This window comes from Rhinoraja longicauda, chromosome 23 (assembly GCF_053455715.1).
Source record: "Rhinoraja longicauda isolate Sanriku21f chromosome 23, sRhiLon1.1, whole genome shotgun sequence".
Classification (NCBI taxonomy): domain Eukaryota; kingdom Metazoa; phylum Chordata; class Chondrichthyes; order Rajiformes; family Arhynchobatidae; genus Rhinoraja; species Rhinoraja longicauda.
In genome coordinates, this window is record NC_135975.1 from 7,834,048 (window position 1) to 7,854,571 (window position 20,524).

The 20,524-nt window shown below is 42.5% G+C and overlaps 1 protein-coding gene across 1 annotated transcript in view; it reads left to right on the forward strand.

Moving 5' to 3' along the window:
- exoc4 (exocyst complex component 4) overlaps positions 1–20,524 on the forward strand; it is a 348,017-nt gene that overhangs the window by 268,673 nt on the left and 58,820 nt on the right. The window contains exon 11 of the mRNA XM_078419531.1: positions 18,645–18,781. Coding sequence (XP_078275657.1) covers positions 18,645–18,781 — 137 coding nt within the window. The remainder of the gene's footprint in view (positions 1–18,644; positions 18,782–20,524) is intronic.

Below are 20,524 nucleotides of genomic sequence, written 5' to 3' on the forward strand. Positions count from 1 at the left end.
AAGGTCCTGTGCCATGGGACTGTTTGCAGCCAATAAAATACTTTTGATGATAAGGTTTTACAACTTAATGAAAATTACCAATCGATTCAGTATCATGAATTACATTTAATAGAGATTTCCAAAAGTTAGAGTCAGAGAGTGATACAGTGTGGAAACAGGCTGTTTGGCCCTACTTGCCCACTGGCAAACTTGTTCCAGCTACACTAGTCCTTCCTGCCTGCATTTGGTCCATATCCCTCTAAACCTGTCCTATCCATGTACCTGTCTAGCTGCTTCTTAAACATTGGGATAGTCCCAGCCTCAACTACCTCACCTGGTTGCTTGTTCCATGCACCCACCACCCTTTGTGTGAAAAGGTTACCCGTCAGATTCCTATTAAAACTTTTCCCTTTCACCTTAAACCTATGTCCTCTGGTCCTCGATTTACCTACTCTGGGCAAGAAACTCTGCATCTACTGCATAGATGCAGTTACTGCATATATCTTTTCAGTGAATGGCAATTGAATGTAAGTTGGCTATTAAGCATTGAAATCGTCAAACTGGATTGTTTGCAGCAAGTACAACAGAGGGTGGTGAGTGCCTGGAATGTGCTGCCAGGGTGGTGGTTGAGGTATGTATGGTAGTGGAGTCGAAGAGACTTTGGGATAGACACAAGATAGGCAAGAAATGGAGGGATATGGATTATGTGCAGTCAGATAAGAGAAGGGCTTGTTCTTATGCTATACTGCTCTACGTCCTGTCATCCATGAGAGAAACTGTCTCCACCTCAGACCCAATCATAGGGAGAAGGTCATAAATAAAGTGGCAGATGATGCTCGGGCCTTGGATACAGTCCTAGGAACACATCATCTCCTGCCGTTTTAAACATATGTCCTCCAACAATTATAGCACTTTTGCATTGTGATGATTGACAGCAGAGGAGAGTTTCCCTCTGATTTGTGGACTTCAATCATCTTGTGGAACTTGTGCAAGAGGCGTTGGAGGTTTGTTGAAATGCGCTTGAAAGGACTTTGATTCCAATTGTATCTGTGCCTAATCTGGAAGAGTTTGATGTCAAAAATGTAAAAATATTCTATTCTTAAATCTTTTTCCTCGTTACACTACTCCAAGTTCCCTTAGTGAAATACAACACGCTTAATTAAGAACTATCCTCAACCGTACAGGTAGTGCATTGTGCCACCTGGTGGAAATTTGGGTCAGAATAACTTCTATTCTCAAGTCTTCTCAAATGCATATTTACCATTAACCGAGAGCATAAGGAAATTAGCAAGGTTCCTACCATGGACCAAATGGCACCATGGACCAAACTCCAAGGCAGATTGCACACTTCAAATTCTGTAAACCATAACGATACATGACATGCAACTGAGCTCCATCTCAAAGTTCAGGATGCATAGCTAAAAGTTTGAAAAGGGAAGAAATCCTATTAAACTGAATTAAAATATATGTAATAGCATGGCAGATAGGAAATTTCTAAAATGTTTCATTGCACATCAGTAGCGAGAAACTATCCTTGGGATCTCATAGTGTTTCCTTGTGAAGGAAGAAAAGGAAGCAAAAAGAATAAGGTTTGTCACCAACAATGCTTAATCGCAGTTCGCAAAATATTTTACTTGCAATTAACTGCTGTACTGGGAACTATTTGTATGCAACCAAAGAAGGCAATGGTTTACACTTAACATTTTTGCACATATTATGATTTCCATAAAATTCATAAAATAAATGTGTGATCTTGTTTCACCCAATCCTTTAGGTGAAATATATTCAGACATTAGAATTCCCAAGGTGCCATTGAAGGAATTAATCCAAATTGTACTGGAGTCGAAGAGACTTTGGGATAGACACAAGATAGGCAAGAAATGGAGGGATATGGATTATGTGCAGTCAGATAAGAGAAGGGCTTGTTCTTATGCTATACTGCTCTATGTCCTGTTGTCCATGAGAGAAACTGTCTCCACCTCAGACCCAGTCATAGGGAGAATTTCTTGGCTACTGTTCCTCCCTCAACAACATCAAAAGATCCATTTCATTGCTTTTATGGAAATCGTACTGATTGTAAAGTATTACCAAATTCGTTTACATATTTTCCAGTTATTGCATGTAAAACATTACGAAGAATGTATTTAAGCAGTGTTTGTGACAACCTTTATTTCTTCCTTTCCATTTTTCAAAGAACCACTGGCATACAACATCAGGATCCTGACTTTGGGGTGGTGTGGGGAGTTTGCACATTGACCCTGTGGCCACGTGGGTTTCCTCCGGGTGCTCCAGTTTGCTCCCACAAGCCAAAGACTTGCGGGTCTGTAGGTTAATTGGCCTCTGTAAAATGCCCCCAATGTCTCGGAAGTGGATGTGAAATTGGGATAACGTAGAACTAGTGTGGTCGGCGTGGACTTGGTGGGCCGAAGGGCCTGTTTCTATGCTGTGTCTCTAAACTAAACAATCTGCAACTATCTGAAGTATCTACTTCACAGTATTGTAGTAACGTTGTAGGCAATGTCTTGTTGCTCTTTATCAGAGACAATAAACAACCCCGCAGAGAAATACACAAGGGCAGTGTCAACAATGTTGGAGGCTCCCAGTGATTTATGGACTGGGATCTAATTTCAGGATGCGGGTGAACATGCAAGACCTAGGTTGTGGTCGGGTAGTTTCATGACAACATCCACACCCTTTAAATTGGAAAGCTGTGCTGTCTTCAGTCAGCAGTATCCAATTATAGTGTGCGTGTGTAATCAAGTAACAAAGAAGGATTGGTCCCAAACATATGGAGGTGGCAAGTGGTGCACTGGCATGATTGCAGCAATGGCTGTTCTATTTAAAAATAAATCTGTACAAGCGCTAGGTTCCGTGAGCTGAGAGAGGTTAAGCATTTTCACCTGCTCCTTTCAGCTAAAATTCCAGTCAATGAGAATTAATGGAAAAGCACTTGACCCATTTCATTAACTCCTGTGAACCTGAAATCTCATCCGATCCAGGCTATCCCTACAGTTTTTGCCATACAACATCAATCTTCAGTTTCTTGCAATTTTTGGCATGGCGTGGAGACCTTTATTGCTCATGAAGCACCCAACAGTTCATTAAAAATATGTCCATGACTAAACAAAAGGCTCTCTGCCGCACTGGTATCAACATTGTCCGATCCCAATAATTTTTTTTCTGCCCCTTTAATTTTCTCCTTCCCACTCTTGAAGGTCATTTTAGGGAACAAGATACCAAAGAAAGGTATTGGCATTTTTCTGCAATTTCTGTAAAGATATGAGATTTAAGGTATTAAGCTTATTGCTTATTATTCACTTATTGCAAACTTTACCTGCATTTACTTACGTGGATTTTCCAACAGCAATTTACTGAGGATACACAAGGATAAACCTTTTGGTATTTTTTTCTGCTGGCTTTAGGGTTAAAACATCATGGGTGCTACAATTGATTCTGCACAATTCTTTGGTGTTCTTCAAGGTTGAGGATAATTTCCTCCATTTAAATTCCACGGGGCTTGAGCTCGCATTTGAGCCCTTTGCGAGAGTAGTAGACTCTGGCAGATTTGGGACGGGCGATGTTGGATAGGACAGTTGGATATCATAGAGTCATGCAGCACGGAAATAGGATCTTCGGTTCAACACATCCACGCCGACCAGGCTTTTTGCCGACCCAGTTTGCATTTGCCCACATTCATCTCGCATCCCTCTAAACCGTTCCAATCTACGTATTCATTGAAATGTCTTTTAAACATCGCCATTGTCACTCCTCTGTGACCTCCTGCAGCAACTTCTTTCACATACCCACCAACCTCTGCTTCACAAAATTGCACCTCAGGACTCTTTTAAATCATTCTTCTCACACCTTAAACCTATGCCCTGTTGTTCCAGAACAATGAGTATAAACCTACTATTGCCCAACTGAACAAACAATACGCCATCTAATCCTTAAATGCCCACACTGAAATTTCATGTGTTGACACCCGAACTGCTGATTATTCCCTCCCAATTGTAAGGAGATTTTCAAATTCAATATAATATTTTTGTCTTTCTATATTTAAAAAAAATCCTGCCTACTTACGTGGTGACTGGTGATGCATTGAGGTTTTGTGGACGTGTGCTTCTTCCAGCAGCGTGAACATTATTTATTTCCTTAATCAGTTTCCCCAAAGCAAGTTAACTGGTTATACAGTCATTCCTATTGCTGTCTGTAGGACATTTCTATGTTCACATTGGTTCCTACAAAATAAAAATAACTCCAAAATGTATTAACAACATTATAAAAGGTTTACACTGTCTTAAAAATGCATATATAAATGTAAAAACAACACAAAGTGCTGAAGTAACACCTGGGGTTGGTGGGGAGGGGAGAATGAGGGGGAAGAAGGGAGATGGGGAGGGTTTTGTAGTTACCTAAAAAGTTCCCCCTATTTTCCCCTCCCGCTTTTCCCTGTGCCCTATTTAGACTAGCACCTATTTCTCCATTCCCCCTCCTCTTCTACCAATAGTTCTTCCTCTAACTTCACAATTTCCAACTCTTCAATCCTTTTGTCTTTTCATCTCTGGCCTTTGTCCATTGATGTGCTTATCAAAACCCCCACCTCACCGAAATCAACGTATTTCCTGCCATGCTTTGGCCTGTCCCTCCGCTCTTCCATCTTTCTTCCTCCTTCTTCCCCCCCCCCCCCCCCCCCCCATCTACAATCAATCTGAAGAAGGGTCCCGGCCCAAAATGTCACCACAAACACATCTACATTCTCCTGAGATGCTGCCTGACCCACCTAGTTAATCCAGCACTCAGTGTTTTTATAAACTGCCATCTGCAATTCCGTGTTTCTATATAAACACCAAAGTGCCATGAATACTCACTGGCACTGGTTAACAATGTTGGGTTGCACACCTCATTCGCACTACGCCCACTCCTCCACCCCCTGCCCATTCTACTATTCCTCACTGCCCAAACCAATGTGTTCTTCGTCTTTCTTAAACCCACTAATACTGGTCTTCAGCCTTCATCTGTGCAACAAGATAACAATTTCTTCAAGGGTGATCTCTTGCTGCTGTATCTGCTTTGATTGAGATTCAGTTCCTTCTGCCAAATCACAAGGTGAACGGGGAATGTTTAAAGCTGTGCATTCAAAGAATCCAATATGTTTGTTGCATGTGTTAAAACTGCTGCGGCTTATGATTAAGCTGCTCTGTGGACAGCAATTTATATTTAATTTCTGTTATACTACCTGCTTCATTGTTGGGACATTAATCTCAGTTACACTGCTGAAAGTGTAAGGCAGTCATCATTGCCAGCAATATTGATGATCTGCAATATTCCAGACAACTGTTGGAGAACAAGCTGCCAGAGGAGGTAGTTGAGGCAGATACAATAGACAATAGACAATAGACAAAGGTGCAGGAGGAGGCCATTCGGCCCTTCGAGCCAGCACCGCCATTCAATGTGATCATGGCTGATCATTTTCAATCAGTACCCCGTTCCTGCCTTCTCCCCATACCCCCTGACTCTGCTATCCTTAAGAGCTCTATCCAGCTCTCTCTTGAATGCATTCAGAGAATTGGCCTCCACTGCCTTCTGAGGCAGAGAATTCCACAGATTCACAATCACAATATCACAGTGAACAAGAGTGCATTGGGAAGTGTTATAGAGTAGAGGAATTTGGGATTACAAGTACATTGTTCCCTGAAACTGGTATAATTGATGGTTAGAGTGGTGAAGAAGTCTTTTGGCATGCTGGCCCTCATCAGTAAGGACATTGAGTATCATATTTAGGATATTATGTTCCAGTTCTACAAGACAATGGTGAGGCAGCACTTGGAATGTTGTGTTCAGTTTTGATCACCCTGCTATTGAAAGGAGGCCATTAAGGTGGAATCGGTACAGAGAAGATTTATGAGGACGTTGCCAAGACTCGAGAAACTGAGTAATAGGGAGAGGCTGGGCAGATTGGGACTTTATACCTTGGAACATAGGAGAATGAGGGGTGATCTTATGGAGGAGTATAAAATTATGGAAACCTCGAATGCCTCGAATGTGCTGGCATAATGGTTGAAGCAGATACATTGGAGGCATTTAAAAAACATTTGGATAGGCATATGGATATGCTGGAAACATTGGGATATGGTTAATGTGCAGCTAGATAAGTGATGGTCTTGGCATCATGTCTGGTGCAAACATTGTGGTCAAGGGCCTGTTATTGTCCTCTACTGTTCAATTTTCTATGTGACTTAAAAAATTTTAAATCCATGATAGATTACAATATTGTCTTTGTGTTCTTGGAGTTCCTAATTGGAGCAGTCTTAGGTTGAACTTGACATTCCATCTTTCGCATTCTAATGCTGCCCATGGAGGGTGAAGTACATTCATATTTGTGGCGTTACGAGTTTAATGATGGGTTAGACAAAGTGGAAGATAAGATGCGAGTGTTTAGCATTTGTTAGAGCAAATTAATTGGTAGTTTCCTTTATTTAGTAGATACTGGCAGCAGAGGTGGTGAGAGCAGGTATTGCGGGGGTTTGTTCTGGGACACCAGAACTAACTGTTGAGCCTTCCCAAGGTGTCGTGGGCCTAACTCAACGAAACACCAATGATATACTTGCATCTAAAGAATGTGCTTGTTAATATGTCGGTAGCTGAATATTACATATGGAGTTAGTTATTGTCCTGAGCATAAGTTTGTATAATCAGTTTAGATTGTACCTCGGCTTTGGGCTTGGTTTACTTGGTTGAACGCCTATCCTGGTGTTATAGCCCAAGTACTTTGTGTTTTACTTTGAATTTATAGGAGCAAACTTTTCATTAGGGGTTGAATCTTTTAATTAAACAAGATCCTACACTTGCTTCTAATTCTTATGGTCTCATAAATAATAATTCATAGAGATGTCTGAAGACTTTGATGGCCCAAAAGGAGAGTTTTTTTTAACTGATTTTTTATTTGCTTTGTATTTATGTGCTGTTTGTTTGTCCAATCCTTTGAACAAGGTGGAGGATAAACACCTCACATGGATTGGTTGGGCCAAATAACCTGTTTCAATGTTGTTTTTTCTATATTTTCTACATTTTTCTAAATTTTGTTCTATATTTCTATACATTCTAGATTTTTGTATGGTAGGAATACAAAATGGTACACCATGACAAGAAACAAAGTCAGTCACTATTTTAAATGAGAGTCAGGTGGACTATTGCTTTCTCTTCTGTGTTGATCGAGGTTAGAACTGATCTCCAATGTTTAAGCACAGTGTGCAGACACTGTGAAAATATTTCCTTGTGTCAGCTTTCAGGGTCAGCACAGTAGCGCAGCTGGTGGAGCTGCTGCCTCACAGCACTGGAGACCAAGGTTTGATCCTGACCTCAGGTGCTGTCTGTGTGTAGAGTTTGCACATTCACCCTGCGACTGTGTGGATTGCCTCTGGGTGCTCCAGTTTCTCTCACACTCCCAAGACATGCGGGTTTGTAGGTTAATTGGCCTCTGTAAATTCCCCGTAATGTGTAGGGAGTGGGTGGTGAAGTGGGATAACAGAACTAGTGTGAACGGGTGATCGATGGTCGGCGAGGACTCAATAGGATGCAAGGCCTGTTTCCAAGTTATAACTCTAAAAAATATATGAGGTTTGGCCAACCCAAACTTTACGAGGCTTACTCGGCCTCCCAGAACAAACCCACTCCATCAGATTGCACAAATGTTTGTATGCTGCATGCACAGAATTATTATTTTAACACACTGGGCCAAACAATCAGACCCACAGGCTAACAGTTACAGAGATGGTTGTCAGAACTGAACTATGTTTCTGGTCAGTTGCCGCAGAGTAGCACGGCAATTGCTGGAGTGCTGACCTTGTGATTTCCCTAGATACCAGTATGTCATCAGATGCATGAACCTTCTGCATCAGCCTGGCACTTTCCCCACGAAGCCTACTGCCTCAGTTGTGGAATGGCTGACCTTTTTCCTTCTGTGTCCTTATTAAATTCACTTAACACATTCAGTGGTGTACACTGTGATGCTATTTACTTGTGTCAGCTTTTATTGTCTCTGCAGTCACTTATTTTGGAGGTCGTAACTGATCCCTGCATTTCTATCTAATTTAGACATGCTTTGCTCTCCTATCTCACTCCCACCTACCAATGTGTTTTTAAAAGCCAGTAGCAGTTACATACCCTCTTTTTTTTTTAAATGCCAGCTTCCATTTACTGAAAGTTTAAATAAAATTCCCAAATCCCTAAACATACCTGTCCTCCCAGAGCCCTGTGTATAGTTTGCCAGCAACAATTACATTATCAGCTTGAAGAAAGACCATTCATGTGGCCTGCAGCAAGTGCTAATGATGTCTACATGTGCAGGATTCACCAGGTAAACTGAGTTCAACAACGATAATGAAGGTGAATGAACAATATGCTTTGCAACTATAAGTAAACACGATAGCTGGTAAATGGTAATTGGATTATGCTGCCCATTAAATTTAAAATAAAAATCTTCTGGAATAAATATTGGGTGACACAATGGCACAGTGAGCAAAGATGCTGTCTCATAAGGTCATAAGGAATAGGAGTAGAATTAGGCCTTTCAGCCCATCAAGTCCACTCCGCCATTCAATCATGGCTGATCTGTCTCTCCCTCCTAACCCCATTGTCCTGCCTTCTCCCCATAACCTCTGACACCTGTACTAATCAAGAATCTATCTATCTCTGCCTATCTACCTCTGCCTATCTCACAGCGCCAGAGACCCAGGTTCAATTCTGACCTTGAGTGCTGTCTCTGTGGAATTTACACATTCTGTCTATGACTGCTACAGTTTCTCCAAAGTGCTCTTCTCACATTCCAGAAAATGTGTGGGTTAGTCGGTTAATTGGCCAATGTAAATTGTCCCAAGTGTAAGTGTGAGAGTAGAACTAGGAGAGGGTTGGTTAGAATTTCAGGAGTAGAAACCATGGGTTTAATGTACAATCAAGAGAAATCTTTGTCTAATGTCCCGAAAGGGAACAATGAATTCTTACTTGCAGCAGCACAGCAGATATGTAAACATAGTACTCCGTAAAGTTCAGTTTATATATTTAAAAAACAAACACACAATACTGGTGCAAAGACAAAAAGAGCGGCACTGAGGCTCAGCGGTAGAGTTGCTGCCTTACAGCGCTTGCAGCGCCAGAGACCCGGGTTCGATCCCGACTACAGGTGCTGTCTGTAAGGAGTTTGTACATTCTCCCCGTAACTACGTGGGATTTCTCCAAGATCTTCGGTTTCATCCCACTCTCCAAAGACGTACAGGTTTGTAGGTAAATTGACTTGATAATGGTGCAAATTGTCCCTAATTGTGTAGGATAGTATTCAGGTGCAGGGATCACTAGTTGGCGTGGACATGGTGGGCCGAAACTAAAAACAATGCCCCCAAGTCTATGTAGTTTGGAGTTTATTTGGAGGTTGTAGTGTTTAATAGCCTGATAGTTGCAGGGAAGAAGCTACTCCTGAACCTGGGTATTACTTATACCTTTTTCCCAATGGCAGGAGTGAAATGAAAGTGTGGCCAAGCTGGTGTGGATCAGCGTTAAATGGGTGGTGGATCGTCAGCATGGACTCGGTGAGTCCGAAGGGCCTATTTCCATGCTGTATCTCTCTGTGAATCCAGGACTCTTTGAATGTCCTGAGCCTTGAACTGCTAATGCCAACTGAATGTACTGTTTCCTGGGCAAGTGGAATGTGTGAGAGGTCAGTTACTGTGTGGAAATATATAAATAAAGCTGGGGATTTTCGACCTCTTCCCAGTGTCTGTCTGAGAAGCTAAACTGCCCAAGGCCAAAGAACTAATACTCTGTCTCGTACAGCACTAAGTAGTTGATTTGTGAAGGCCACACACTGCTGCTTCCAGACTGCACCATGACATTATCCAGTCAGCATTTTCTTTAATAAATGATCTAGCTGCTAAATCCACTGAAAGATGAATATAAAATGAGTTACTTGTGCTGAGATGAAGTATAAAGAATCTCTAGCTATTTCTGGGTGTATATTGTCTCACCTTTGCAGCAGTAACCCTTGCTGGTGTTTCCAGATTAGGATCGTTTAGCACAAAATGAGAGAATATTTAGCCCATCATGTTTAGCTCTTCAAGCTTTCAATCCAGCCAAACACAATTTTGCTGAAAGGAAAGCCAGTTTGACAATCCAAAACACTTTGGGGTCAGCCCTACAAACTGGTGAGCCTTGAATTTAGTTTAGTTTAGAGAAATAGCATGGAAACAGACCCTTCTGCCAAGCAAGTCAAGTCAAGTCAAGTCAATTTATTTGTATAGCACATTTAAAAACAACCCACGTTGACCAAAGTGCTGCACATCTGACTAGGAAAAAAAAGAAACATACAGTGGCAGGCAGCCAAACACAACGGCGCGGCCATCTTGAACAAAATGTTAATTCAATCACCCACAGTCCAACAATAAAAGCACTAAACAGGCACCCAAATTACCCAACCCCAAAAACCCCCCAAAACACAGTCCAACAATAGAAGCATTAAATAGGCATTCAAATCACACACCCTAAAACCCCCAAAAACACAGTCCAACAATAAAAACATCAAACAGGCACTCAAACCACCCAACCCCAAAAAAAAACACACAAAAAAGAAACATCCATCAAAGAAACATCCATCACAGTGAGTCTCCACCAGTCCTCTCTCTCCTCACTGTGATGGAAGGCCACAATGTCTTTCCCTTCTCCCGCTGTCCTCGCCCGCAGCCAGGTTGTTGTGGTTGCAGGCCGCACCGGACGGTCCACAGCGGGCCAAGCCCAAGGCGCGTCGCGTCGCAGCCGCTCCCGCAGCCTTCGAAGACGGCCGGCTCCGCCGATGATAAGTCCGATCCGGGGCGGGCGAACACGCTGTCGCTGTCGCTGCCGCTGTTGTTGCACGTCGGGGCGGTCGTGGCTCCCGACATTGAAGCCCCCGCCCAGCAGAGAAATATCCCGCGGCCATCTTAGGCCGCGCCGGACGGTGAAATGTCCGCGCCCCAAGCCCCGCGATTCGGGGCGGGCGAACACGCTGCCGCTGCTGGAGCTCCCGATGTCGGCATCCACGCAGCCCGAGCCTAAGGCGAGTCGCAGCCGCACCCGCAGCCTCCGAAGACGGCCGGCTCCGGTGGTGGTAAGTCCGATCCGCGGGCTCTGCGAACCAGAGCCCCGGAGGCCGACAGCTCCAGGAGTTGGGCCGATGGTAGGCCGCAGCAGGAACGGAGACACGGCCCAGAAAACAAAGGTCGGGTCTCCGTTCTGAAGGGACACATATTTATAGTGTTACAGTTTCCCCCTCCCCCCCACATACACACATAGTACACAAACACAAAAACACCACATCACAACTACAATTAAGACCAAAAAAACCAACAAAAACACAAAGACAAATAGACCGCAGGTGAGCGGCAGCTGCTAGGGCAGTGCCGCCATTTTGTGACATTGTCCACACTGACCATCCATTACCCCTTCACACTCGTTCTATGTTATCCCAAATTCCCACTCCTTACACTCTAGGGAAAATTTACAGAGGCCGACCAACCTTCAAACCCGCACATCTTTGAGATGTGGGAAGAACAGGAGCACCCGGAGGAAACTCACGCGGTCACAAGGGAAATGTGCAAACAGATAGCACCCGAGGTCAAGATCGAACCCGGGTCTCTGGCACTGTGAGGCAGCAGTTCTACAAGCTGCTCCATTGTGCAGTCCTTGACTCCTTGAATTTCTTGAGATGCTATCATTTCAACTGTGCTCATATGTTGGGCTGCTCAGGATGACACATCAGCAAGTTCCTGGATTTTCTCACAATTGCAGAGGGAAATTTTCAGCAATTGGCCTGCTCATAGACAAAAGATGAAGCGCAGTTCCTTGAGTTTAAATTGAGCTTCATTGGAACGGTGTAGGCAGCTAAAGGCAGAGAGGCCTGAGTAAGATGGAAAATTAACTTGACAGGCAGATGGGAAGTTTAGGGTCACCCTTGCCCGCTGAACAGAAAAGTTCCCCGATCTACCTTTGGTTCTCCATTGAGAAAAGGACCACATTGTGAGTACCAAATGTAGTCCACTAAGTATTGAAAGAGGAGTTTTAATTCAATTTCTCTGAGTGGTGTGGAAATGGTACTGATCTGTTCTACTTCAAAGCCTCACCTAACGCACCTGTTGGGACTCATTATTATATACAACACCTTTAGATAACCACCCTTTCTTGTTTGTGTCAGAACTGGCCGGTTCTGATATAACAACTATCTCTAACGTTAACTAGACCATGGTTCCTCAATTCCTGCCCAATGGGACCCAATTTTGCTTGTCAGGATTGGGTCAAGTCAAGTCTACTTTATTTGTCACATACACATACAAGATGTGCAGTGAAATGAAAGTGGCAATGCCTGCGGATTGTGCTAAAACTACAAACAGAATAATAATAATAATAATAATGCATTACATTTATATAGCGCTTTTCATACACTCAAAGACGCTTTACAGGGATTTATAGAACATAGAGAAGTGAATAAATAGATAAATAAGTAAACAAACAGAGAAAGGAGACAGAAGGTGAGGTGACCTTCAGTGGTTGAAGGCAGTACTGAAGAGGTGAGACTTCAGTGATGTTTTGAATGTGGTGAGTGAGGAGGAGTCTCTGACGGTTTGGGGTAGTGAGTTCCATAGGGTGGGAGCAGCGATGGAGAAAGCCCTGTCCCCCCAGGATCTGAGTTTGGTCCGGATGGGGGGGGATAGGAGATTGGCAGCAGCAGAGCGGAGGGTGCAGGTGGGAGTGTGCCTGTGGAGGAGGTCAGTCAGGTAGGATGGGGCCAGGTTATGGAGGGCTTTGTAGGTCATGAGGAGGATTTTGTACTGGATTCTCTGGGGGATGGGGAGCCAGTGGAGTTTGTAAAGGACGGGGGTGATATGGTCACGGATCGGGGTGTGGGTGAGTAGACGGGCAGCGTAGTTTGGAATGTATTGAAGTTTACTGATGATTTTTGAGGGTGCGCCATAGAGGAGGCTGTTGCAGTAGTTCAGACGGGAGGTGATGAAGGCGTGGATGAGGGTTTCTGCAGCTGTGGAGGAGAGGGATGGACGGAGACGGGCAATGTTTTTGAGGTGGAAGAAGGCTGTCTTTGTGATTTTTTTTTTTTTAAAAGACACAACACAAAAAATAAATTAATACAGTAAATTAGGCCCTGGTGATATAAGAGTTAACAGTCCTGATGGCCTGTGGAAGAAACTCTGTCTCATCCTCTCTGTTTTCACAGTGTGACAGCGGAGGCGCTTGCCTGACCGTAGCAGCTGGAACAGTCCGTTGTGGGGTGGTAGGGGTCCCCCATAATGTTGCTGGGCAGAGTCTGTTCTGGGCAGAGCTGTTCCCAAACCAGATTGAGATGTTGCTGGACAAGATGCTTTCAACAGCCCCAGAGTGGAAGCACTGAAGGATCCTCAGAGAGACTATGAATTTCCTCAGCTGTCTGAGGTGGTAAAGGCGCTGCCTTGCCTTACTCACCAGTGCGGCAATGTGTGTTGGCCATATCAGATCCTCTGTGATGTGGACTCCCAGGTATTTAAAGCTGCTCACCCTATCCACAGTAATCCCATTTATCTCTAGTGGCGTGTACGTCCTCGGATGTTGAGCCCAAGGGTGGAGTGAGGCATGAAGTGTTATGTTCTCCAGCTTACATCAGGCTAACTCAGTAACTTAAAGAGAAGCTGGTTACTGCACTTGAGCCTGACAGGATCTGACGGTACATGTTGGTTCTCAGGTTGGGTTCAAGTTGGCCATGCTTGAAATAGACTTGGGTCAGGTTTCAATTTTACACCTGAGTAGATCTTTAGTACGATGTAGTTTTCCAACGTTGTAAATTCACTTTTTACTTCCATCCAAAAAATAAAAGTTTGTCCGCTTTGGAATGATGTGAAAATTACATCCTTCTAACTTAATCTTTCTGACTGTGCACTTGACTGGGAGAGAGATGTTGAGGATAAAAGCTAGTGCAAGTTATGTTCAATTAATTGAGTCATATGCTTATCGGCATTCTTCTAGTTAAATCTGTTTTAATTTCCGTGCTGTTACAGCTATTTTTATGTCATCAACCGTTTCTTCACCCCTGTTGCAGCTGAACTAGAAACAATATTGTTTCTGCCCAGTTTGTGGTGGCTGCAGGGTTGGGCTGGTGATAACAACAGAAGTGTACGGCATCAAGCACTGGGCCCACTTGGGGTCCTGTCATAGTAATGGATTATTGCTCTGTGTACAGTAGTGCAGACAAGTGAAACCTCATGAAGTGGAACAAATCAGTACCGATTGCTGCTCCCCTCAGAGACGCTGGCTTGGATGTGGGCTTCCTTCACTGACAGATTGATTGATATATTTGTGGCCAGTCCTTAATGAATAATGCCCATCATGGGTCAGTGGTAGCCACTGCTGAATAAGCCCTGTCAGAGCCAGGAGGCAAATGAATAATGTTTTAAAAATCTATCTTTGTGGGTTTAGGGGAATGCAGATAGCCAAAGAGGGCAAGGTCAGTTACCTCCATTGTAATTAAGACGAAGCAAACGTTCAATCTGGTAAACAGGTAAACTGAATGGCCATTCAGTTTGTAAAATCACCATGAAAATGTTGGCCTGTGGTGCATCTTTAAAATATTGTAGTGCTTTTCTTCCTGCCTCACTGTAGGTATGCATTGCAAAGTATGATACATTTAGCAAAACCATGCAACTTTTACCCAGTGGTGTCTGAAATGTGCAGAAATAAAATAAGGAATTTATTTCTTGTCGCTATCTGATCTTTACAAGATCCAGACAACTTTCTACCTCCATTTTTTATGGTGTTCCTAGATTGCATGCTCAGTTTCTGCAGTTTTCATTTCACAAATGTGTATGCAAAATTAATAAGATATTGATCAGTGAAACCTGTTATCTTTTCAATATGCAGGAGGAAATCTCTCAAAAGCACTTGATTGAATTACTGTGCACATGCTAGTCGGCGGTCCAGCTGAATCCATACCTTCCTGGAGCGAATGCAAAAATATTACATTTTGCTCTTTTCACTTGTGTTTCACCAGGCTGTTTGATGCAATAATAACTATGTAATAGTTGCACTGAAGTTAAAAGAAAAATGGAATCTACAGAACCAAAGCATGCTGTTTTGCCCATCTAGTCTGTGATGGTGTAATCCCCCCAAACTTCCTCCCATTTTCAGCATTTTTCCTGTTCCATTTTCCCACTTCTAAATATCTACATTCCCCTTGTGCACATTTATTTTATTCAACTCAGCTACCTCATCTCGCAGAAAAATGTACCTGGTTATGGCTCTTGTGCTGAGATTCCTCTCACAAGTCAAAATATGATTCTTTCCCCATCCAATCCAACAGTTTCATAATTTCACCTCCCTGTGGTACTTGGACAATTACCATCGAAGTTTTGCTTCTTCCTACTCTCCATGGCACAGTTGGAAGTATTCCCATTTTCAATTAGAAAGTGATAAGCATGTTCGACTGAAGTGACCTGAGCACAAAATTTACATCTGGAACTTCAGTGCAGTACCAGCCGAGTGCAGCGTTGTCTTTCAGATGAGATGTTAACCTGTTTTCTCTGGTCTATATAAAATATTTTATAGTGCTGTTATAAAAGAAAAGTAGGGAAGTCATCCAAAGTATCCTTGCCAGTCTTTCTTCTATTTCGCCAAACACGCAAAAGCAGATCGACCAACAACGATTATTTGGGTTTTTTTGTGCAAGATTTTTGCATGCAAATTTACTGTCATTTCCTCCAAGTGATTTTCCCATAGTTGCAACTCATTAACTGCAAAGGGTTTTAGCATGACTCGAGGTTTTGAGCGACATTATATCAATTCAAAGTTTTTTTTCTGCCATATCTCTCACTCATCTACAAAACGAACAAGTTTCAAAGGTTTCAAAGGTCTTTTATTGTCACATGTACCAATTAAGGTACAGTGAGTGGTATGCGAATTACCGTACAGCCATACAAAAGCAACAAGACACACAATTCCATAAAATATTATTGAATTACAGAATAGTTACAGCATTGCAGAAGGCCTTTGGCCCATCAGAACCATAACAACACAGTGTAAGAGTAATCCAGCTGGTCCTGCCCCACACTCTGTCTGCACAGCCCTGAAAATTCTCTCCTATCAAAGACTAATGCAGCTCATTTCTCAATACCATAATTGAATCTGCTTCTGCTACTTCCCCAAATCCTAATCATTCACTGCATTTAAAAAAATTCCTCATGCTACTTTTAATTCTTTTGCTATTCGCCATCATTCTGTCCGCTGCTTTTTGACCTTTTGCCAATGGGGACAATTCCTAAGGTCATAAGTGATAGGAGCAGAATTAGGCCATTCGGCCATGATTGAATGGCGTTTACTCTCCCTCCTAACCCCATTCACCTGCCTTCTCCCCATAACCCCTGACACCTAAATCTTCAAAGCCCTCAACAGCCTCCTACGTTCCAAGAAAAACAATTCACATAACTAAAGTCTCTCATCCCTGGGATCATTTAATTAAATCTCATCTAACCCCTCTCTAAAGTCTTTCCGTCTTTTCTAAAGCTCAGTGCCCAGAACTTCAATTGTGGCCTAATCAGTACATCATTGTGATGTGCTGGTTTTTATACTTATACATGCATTTTAACCACTTTCTCAATCCACCTTCAATAAACAATGCACATGTTAGTTTGGATCCTCCACCTCATTTGGAATTGTGCTTCCTCGTTCATATTAGCTCTTCTGTCCTAGGTTTGGATTTGAGATAGTTGCTTACTTTACAAAAGGGTAAAGGTAAATTTGCTTTCTTATTTTCAGGATGATTTGGTTTCCCATTTTCTCCTATCCTCAATGGAAATAGCTCACCACTGTCAGAACACTCTATGATACCCCATTCTGAAACACAATGTTTATAAAATGGTCAATACACTTTTGCAGCATCTGATTATTTTAGCAGACAAAATTCACCAGAGAAGTGATTGAATGGTTTCATACTCTTGACTAATGAAGTAGCACAGCAATCAAACACCAGATATTTTTTGACAATGTTCCCGTTGCTGCCCTGCATCCTCAGTTTCCACTCTCCGCCAAGATAACGTGTTGGTGCTCGCTGTGTGTTCATAAATTTGGTTCAGTGGCAAATTTGCATTAATCCTAATGTTTCCTAGCCTACTTGAGGGAGGTTGGCCAATGGAATTATTAGCTCGGAGGAGGTACGTTGGGCATCTGGAAAAGATTTTCAGGAACCTAAGAGATTTGCACCATTTAGTTTCAGTGCAACTCTTTCTACTACACCTGAAATAAAACGAAAAAAATTAATTTACTATTACATTTATGCGCTAATGGTTTAGATTTACAGAAATAATATCAGTACGTGATGTACTTTAATGGAGAATTATACATAAATCGAGTAAGGACACACCATTTAAAGCTAATTAAAAAGCACCTTTCAGTCTGATTTATCACAGTTGCTCTTCTCACTGACTGATAAAAGGATGGATTTCCAGACAGGATGATCGAGACAAAAGCACTGACATAATTAAGGAGATAGGAAAATAACTGCAGATACTGGTACAAATCGAAGGTATCACAAAATGCTGGAGTAACTCAGCAGGTCAGGTCTTCTGAAGCAGGGTCTCGACCCGAAACATCACCAATTCCCTCTCTCCTAGATGCTGCCTGACCTGCTGAGTTACTCCAGCATTTTGTAATACCTTTAATTAAGGAGGTAGATGCTCTAACTGGTGAACCATAGATTCTGCACAGGTGTACTTCGAAGGGCTGATTGGTTTTCTGTGTGCAAATGAATTGTTTCACTGAGATCTTCCTGTCCAATTGGAGAATTCAACTGCAGGATCAGAATGGGATAAAGAAAACAAGTGTACATTTCTGTTTCACACAGAATAAGTTGTTCTATTAAATATTTTTCATAGAAAATGAATATGACTGCCATAAATAAAAAAAACAGCAATCCGTTGTGTTTTTTTTAGTTTGTATGGAGAAAAACATAAAATAGTTGTTCAACCAAATCTAATTACTTTATTGTATGTGATGCGACATGAACAGTTCCAACGAGCCAGGTGGAGTCTGAACTATCACTGCCTGTGTTTGCACATTCTCCCTTTGACCACGTGGATGTTGCCCAGCTCTGGTTTTCTCCCCTACGTGCGGGTTCTTAGATTACTGTGCATGGCTGGTGGGTGAATGTGGGAAGAGAGGGGTTTGGAGACACAGGGGAATCGAGACTGATGAAATTTCTTGATTTTTGTGAGACCCAGCATTGACTTTATGAGCTGAATAGCTTCCTATGTCGTAAGGAGTTATTGAAAACTCACAATACCTTGGAGTATTGGATAACAATTTGTACCTATGATTCACAATGTGGCGATCCTCTTTCTCCGACCTGATAATTGTGAGGTGTTGATAACCAGAGGCTGGGCTGAGAAGGAAAGTATGTTGCATCACCTTCATTTTGGCACTCCAGCTTCTCAGACAATGAGACAACTGAATGTCTGGCACTGATGGTATGACGGACTTCCCCGGTACAAGGATTTGGATGCCAATTCTTCTGTTTTTAAAGATGTTTCGGCATGAAAAAATTATATAATTGATTGCATTTTCCGTTTTGAATAATTCGCTGGGTAACAGGTTTTACTTTTTTGTTCCTGTAGAGCACTGTGGTGGTGGAAAAATCGATGCAGGATCTGGTGAACCTGATGCATGACCTGAGTGCCTACTCTGACCAATTCCTGAACATGGTGTGCGTGAAACTGCAGGAGTACAAGGACACATGTACCCTTGCCTACAGGTAATGACCAATTCTGCAAATCAAACTGACCCAAATCCTTTCATTTGTTTCCCACTTCCATGTCGTTACTTCCATAATTCCTTGCTTTCTTTTTTGAATTTCACTGATTAAAATGCGTATCTATCTGAAACCTACAGTAACACAAAGCACTGAACGTTAGACCTCCTTAGTTGATCCTATCCCTCAGAATCCCCTCCAACATCTTTCCCACTACTGACTTGTCCTTGCTGCCCTTTATATTGTGCACAGCACACAATACAGTACAAGAACAGGCCCTTCAGCCCACAATGTCTGTGCTGAACATGATGCCAAGACTAACTCTTATCTGCCTGCACATAATCTATATCCCTCCATTCCCTGCATTATCACTTGCCTATCCAAAAGTCACTTAAATAGCGGTCCAACATTAGCCACCAGGACCTAATTTGACATGTCTTGACATTTGACATTTTGCAACAATTCACTTAATTCCTGCATTGTTGCTTAGGAAGTGCTGTGATGAACACAAAACAGAAGTGACGGACAGAAGTGTGTTGACATTGGCCTGGAATACATGCAGTCTTCTCAATCCATTCTCACTTAAAACGGGAGCAAACATTACTTATTGATTGCACCTACTGTGGCATGACGAGGTGTGTGAAAGTACTGGTTTACCACAAACCCAGAGTGCGGCTACAGGCCATTTCCCCCCTCCAGCCATTGTGACCCTCAGTTTGCATTGCCCATGCGTTCTATTCAAGTCAGATTAGTTATCCCCAGCTTGTACTCGTATACCTCTCTTCCATCTTGCTTCATATGTACATTGTCTACTCTGATATCTGACAGTGCTATCTCTTTCAATCATCTGCTCCATGGATCATATTATCACTGCATTCTAAAGGACAAGATCCTGGAAGCCAAGGAATTGAGGCATGAGATGTGTTTATATTACTGGCAAAAAAAATCAGCAACTAGGGTAACTGTTCTGGAGGATTTTGCTGGAATTTTAGTAGAGTAAACGTTGTCAGGACCAGTTCAAACCAGCCATGGAACATTCTCTCACACTTATAGATTGTTGACTGTAGAGTTTGAAAAAGACATTTTATTCACAAAATTGTATTCGTAAATTGTTAAATTGGAACCTGTGGCCCGGGATTGGTTTGAGTCCAAAAACACTGAGACAGAGCAATTCCATCACACTCCCCAAGTTATAAAATTATCACATGGGTGGTTTAGTTTAGTTTATTGTCACATGTACCGAGGTACAGTAAAAAACATTGTTGTTGCCTGCTACCCAGTCAGCAGAAAGACTACACATGATTACCATGAAGCCATGTACAGTTTAGGGATACAGAATACAGGGGATAACATTTAGTGCAAGGTAAAGCCCGATAAAAGACTGTCCAAGGGTCTCCAAAAAGGTAGATGGCAGGTCAGGACCACTCTCTAATTAGTGATAAGATGGTTCAGTTGCCTGATAATAACTGGGAAGAAACTATTCCTGAATCTGTTGGTATGCAGTTTCACATTTCTGCACCTCTTGCCTGATGAGAGAAGAGAGAAGAGGTGAGACTCGTCCTTGATGCAGGGTGAAGTGTAGATGGAGTCAATGGAAGGAAGGTTGGTTTGTGTGATGGTCTGAGCTGCGTACACAATTCCCTGCAATTTCTTGTGGTCTTGGATGGAGCTGTTCCCAAACCATGTTGTGATGCATTTCCCAAACCATGTTGTGATGCACTTAGAAAGCAAAATGCTTTCTACGAC